The following is a 5,353-nucleotide window of genomic DNA, read 5'->3' on the forward strand; positions in this document are numbered from 1 at the left end:
AAAGATGTGATAGCTGTCACAAGTGGCTCAGGGAGACTGTGCAGACAAAGGCTTATTCAAAGGTGACATTTCATCTGCGAATTGTGTCAGCAGTTTAAATGCAATGATCTGTTTTCAAAGCCAACAACGTCTCTGTTCACCTGCAGCTCATAAAGTGGCAGTACATTTTATAAGATAAGAATGTTGTATTGAGTCGGGATGATTAAAGCAGGTAAGATCTGACTTCAAATGCATTCAAATGGCGCATATTTTAATATTAAAATCTTTGAAGAAGTGTACATTATTTCACAATATCTTGTTATGTTGTCTAAGGACTAGCGAATTATTGTAACAGCTATCAGGCATCTTCCCTGTTAGCAGAGGCAAGACGCCACTTTTAGTCCAAAAATGAAAAATTGTGATTCAAACAATATTTTTCAGAGACATGCTGTTCATCCCATGTGTAGTACAATACTAATATCAGTTCTACAGTTATCTACATATACATTACATTTCATTTTCAGTAGGCCTTGTAGTAGTAGTAGTAGTAGTACTATTAGTAGTAGGAGTAGTAGCAGTCATAGTAATAGTAGTAGTAATAGTAGTAGTAGTTCTAGTAGTAGTAAGAGTAGTAGGCCTACTAGTAGTAGTAGTAGTAGTAATAGGAGTAGTAGTAGTAGTAGAAGCAGTAGTAGTGGCAGTAGCAGTAGTAGTAGGAGTAGTACTAGTAGTAGGAGTAGTACTAGTAGTAGTAGGAGTAGTAGTAGTAGTAGTAGTAGTAGCAGTAGTAGTGGCAGTAGCAGCAGTAGTAGTAATATTAGTAGTAGTAGGAATAGTAGTAGTAGTAGAACTCAAAGTAAGAGTAAATGCAGTGGTACTAGTAGGAGGCATAGTAATAGGAGTAGTAGTAGAAGGTGCAGTTTAGTCTTTATTTAGTCTTACATCATCTATGGAAAGTCGCTTAAATTAACAATGACATGCACTCAGTGAAAACTGAAAGGAGCCTCACCGGCAAAATTCCCTCTCCAATAGCTCATTTACAATAACAACAATCAAAAAGCATCGACACCAAATAAGTTATGCATTCAAACTTTGAGTACTGCTGCAGACTTGTGAAAGCAGTTGGTCTGGAGAGCTGTCTCAGAGAAGCCTAATTGGTTATCATCTCAGAAAAAAAGGGACAGTGGCCTTATCACTTTACATTTTAAAGGTTTGGCATTTAGCTGACAGTCTTATGCAGAGGAACTTACAGTGTGTGAGCACATGGGGGCTCTGTGTCTTGCTCAAGGACACTTTGGCAGGACAGACGGCTGTTGTAGGGATCGAACTGCTGACCTTTCAACTATGGACAACCCATCATGATTCTCAAAATTAAGCCGCTTATGAATACCTGGCACTTATGTCTAGGCAGTGCTGCTGACGTATTTCATTGCTACACAACACTTTTGAATGTAACTGCCTGGAAAATGCCTGGGAAGAGGAGTTATATTAAACTGTGAATCCCGGTAATATGTGTGCATGAGTGCGTTCAAGAAAGCGAAGCGTAAAGGAGAGTAGTGGGGAAAAAAGTGGGAGGTAAAAAAAAGTTGGGGGGGGGGGCAGAGAGACACAGACAGAGAGAGAGAGAAAGAGAGAGAGACAGATAATATAAGATTGCTAATATAAAATACGATAATATAGATATAATAAGATTTATGATATAAAATTGATATTTATCTTGATGCTTTGGCAACATTGTAAACTGTCATGCCAATAAAGTGAATTGAATTGAATTGAGAGAGATAGAGAGGGAGAGAGAAAGAGAGAGAGAGAGAAAGAGAGAGAGAGAGAGAGAGAGAGAGAGGGAGAGGGAGAGAGAAAGAGAGAGAGGGAGAGGCAGACAGAGAGAGAGAGAGAGAAAGAAAGAGTTCCACGATGAATTTTCAGCACCACGGACAGCTCATAGGAGCTCATAAAACCAAGGTCCTCACAAGGTTTCTATAATGAATCTGCACTATACACAAATCAGACATACTCTTTTATTACCTCATTTGCTAATAGGCTCCTTTATGCTCAATAGCATTGACAACATAGGTCTACAGTGGTCAGCTTTAAGTCTTTATTCTGAGTTTATACCTCCGGGGCAGAGGGGCGGACCTCCCCCTCTGGCCTATGGTTACCAGCCGCTGTCAAAGTGTCCAGTTACCTGCTTCCTGGGAGTAGTGTAGCCTAGTTTACAAGACAGCGCTCGCCGATAACAAATTCGCCGCTATAGCCACTGCCATGGCCAACAACATTAATTCCCCTCAACAAATCAGGGCTTGTTAGCTTCAAGGGGTCAATTTCAGACACCGAGGACAAATGCATAATTAACTTCAGGCAGGGGCTGATTATACACGGGAGATGAGGGGTCATGCGGACCGGTCCAGCGCCAGCAGCTCCTAAGATCCTGCCATTCGTGCCAGTTCATTGAAATGCTGCGGGCTGCTGATTTATATCCTCTATGGGAAGGAAGGAGGGGCTAAATCCCTACTGCCTAATGTGTTTAACAGTCAAACTGTATAGATTGTCTCTGTGTTTATGAGCGCTCTCTCTCTCTCCCTCTCTCTCTCACACACACAAACTTACCTTCACTGCCTCAGCGTGTGTGACTTTGTCGAACACTTTGTCGTTGACTTTCATGATTTGATCGCCGATGCGCAGCCCCTCTTTCTCCGCCAGGCTCCCCGGCTCCACCAGAGACACATAGATCCCGACCCCGTGCTCCGAGCCTCCGCGGATGCTGAACCCCAGACCCTCGTTGCTCTTGTGCCTCTTCATGGTCACCTGCCGCAGCTCCCCCGGAGGCTCGTGGACAAAGTTTCTCCCGAGCAGCGGCACGAGGGGAGCTGTCCCCTCGCTGCTGGTGCTGAAGCTGTCCGGGGAGCCGCGCAGCGCCACCTGGGACTCGGGGGGGTTATTTGGCGAGAAATGCCCCGGGGGAGTCGGACTGGCGCTGGGCAAGTCTGCCGGCGGTTCGGGGCTCCCGTTGCTTGCCGCTAAATCCGATTTTAGGTAGAGGCCCTCCGAGGTGTACTGGTCAAACAGGAGCTGGTCCGAGCGGGGGATGACCAGCCGCAGCATGGGCAGAAGTTGCCTTTTGCTCGGGGCGTTGAGGATGACTTTGAGCGTCTGCACCAGGTCGTAGACGTTGCGTTTGGAGTGGTAGACGTTGAGGCAGTGGATAAACTGCTCCCTCTCGAAGTCGTTGAGCAGGAGGTTGAGCGCGTTGTGCAGCTTCTTCACGTTGGCTGACAGCGTCCGGGCGCTAGAGGCCACCGAGTTGGCCGAGGAGCTGAGCGACATGCGCTCCAGATCCGTGCTGCTCATCCTGGCGGTGTGACCGGGACACGGCGCCACACTGGAGCCGGGTTAGAGAGCAGGCATTACGGGCTGGCAGTACAGGATTAGACCGGCGCTTGGCATCACGATCGCTGGAGGACGTCCACTCCGGTTATAGCCATATTGCTCTGATGGATGTAAAGCCACTTGCTCACAGTTTGCAAGATAGACCAATGAAAGGAACAACTTCAACAGGCGAAGTTCAACTAATTAAACTTACACAAATTAATTAGCATGTACCATAATTCAGATATCAGCAATGAGAATCCGCAAACTTAAGCTTCCCGTGCGTAATAAGTGGAATAACCTTGCGTCAAAACATGCAACAGCCCCGTTGAAAACTCGTCCCGCTCCGTCAAAGAGCTTAGTAACGAACCTCGTCAGGATCTCAGCCTGTGTCATTAACTACGGTCTTGTTTTCCTGTGTAAAGAGGTCAGGTGGCTGCCGAGCCGCTGCTTCTCCGGTGTCCACCTCTCACCGCCAAGAGCTCGACTGTAAACCGGAATGTAGTCTACATATAATCTACAACACGACGGAGAACTGTAAACTACTTGTATTACCTCAAAGAAACACAGTGTGAGGATTCAGCCAGAATAAAACACGGTCGTCTCGTGGGGGAAAAAAAGTTATTTTGGTGTGTTCTCCTGCTCGGCGTCCGGAGTTAATATCCTGCTGCACCGGTCTGGGTTTTAGTTGCTAATTACATCCAAGTCTGTAAATATATCCATCCACCGATGTTACATAAACCGAGGGATAAATACTTCACCCATTCCAGGTCTTGTTTTTATTCTTCGTCTGGTTGCAGTCTTTCGGCGACCTGTTCGGGGGATCTGTCCTCCAGGGCTTTCAGACGTACAACAACCGACTGTGTGGAGTCTCGCGGCTCTCTCTCGCCCCTGACCGTGTCTGTCAGGAAATGACGCAGCCTCGTGCAGCCAATAAGTTGCTTGGTAACCAACAACATGCGCTCGTGGGACCGACCAAGTCACCCAACAGGACGAGCCTGTGATTAGATGGCAATACCTTGGCTGTGTGGGTTACTATAGCGAAGATACGCGAGATTTTGTTTGCTTTTTGATTTTACCACTTTTAAATCTTGTGTTTCTAAAGTGTTTTAATCGGTTTGCATATAAGCTATTTTTTTTCTTATTTTTAATTAAAAAAAAAAACACGATTCCTGATTGTACGTTTTCCTGTAAAGCACTCTGCGTTTAGATAACCACTATGCATAACATATATTATTATTATTATTGTTAGTAGTAGTAGTAGTAGTAGTAGTAGTAGTAGTAGTAGAAGTAGTAGTGTACATAGATAGGATAAAACTGGAAAAATAAAGATATCTCCCTGGTAACCACAAGAGTTAAAGCAAGGCTAATTATCAGCACGGTTGGAGTCGTCTTGGGCCAATCAGACTGCTCAACTGAGACTGGCCATTATATAATTTTAGTCTGATTGAGAAACTGTTGCTCAAGAATCCCTTACCATTAAACTCACATGCACGTAGCACATGTGATGTAGCCTAAGGGCGTTTATGTCAGTTCACAGGCATCTACTGAGGAATAATATTTCAAGAGCCAATATTGATTTTCTAAAATTTCTTATTTATCAGTATTGAACTTTAAGGACTCTGTGTTACTTAAATGTACTTAAATGTGCACTGCAGACATTAAAAAAATCACATTGCAAATACTTTTAAAACTTAGCCTACCTGCAGCTGTCAAAATTAATTTGAAAGTGGAAAACAAATTCTGATAATTCAAAACATAAACAAAGCCAGGAGTGAGTGGGTTATGGCTCACAGGTGGCACAGTTCAGTTGAGATTGAGGTTTTTGACTTGGTCTGCTGTTAACATTTTCTATACTCAATTAGTGAATACATGCACACATTGGCTCATATGCATATTCTAAAAATAATAAAGCTGAGATAATTCTCTCCGGAGCAGTTTTTCCAATGTGTCCTGTTTATGTTCATTAGGATACCAAAGAAATGTCAGGGAGACAAACATAGATCTT

The 5,353-nt window shown here is 44.2% G+C and overlaps 1 protein-coding gene across 1 annotated transcript in view; it reads right to left on the reverse strand.

Moving 5' to 3' along the window:
- Window positions 1-3,327, reverse strand: part of whrna (whirlin a) — a 130,202-nt gene extending 126,875 nt beyond the window's left edge. The window contains exon 1 of the mRNA XM_078288759.1: window positions 2,587-3,327. Coding sequence (XP_078144885.1) covers window positions 2,587-3,327 — 741 coding nt within the window. The remainder of the gene's footprint in view (window positions 1-2,586) is intronic.
- Window positions 3,328-5,353: the final 2,026 nt, after the last annotated feature.

Source organism: Centroberyx gerrardi, chromosome 2 (assembly GCF_048128805.1).
Source record: "Centroberyx gerrardi isolate f3 chromosome 2, fCenGer3.hap1.cur.20231027, whole genome shotgun sequence".
NCBI classification, from domain to species: Eukaryota; Metazoa; Chordata; class Actinopteri; order Beryciformes; family Berycidae; genus Centroberyx; species Centroberyx gerrardi.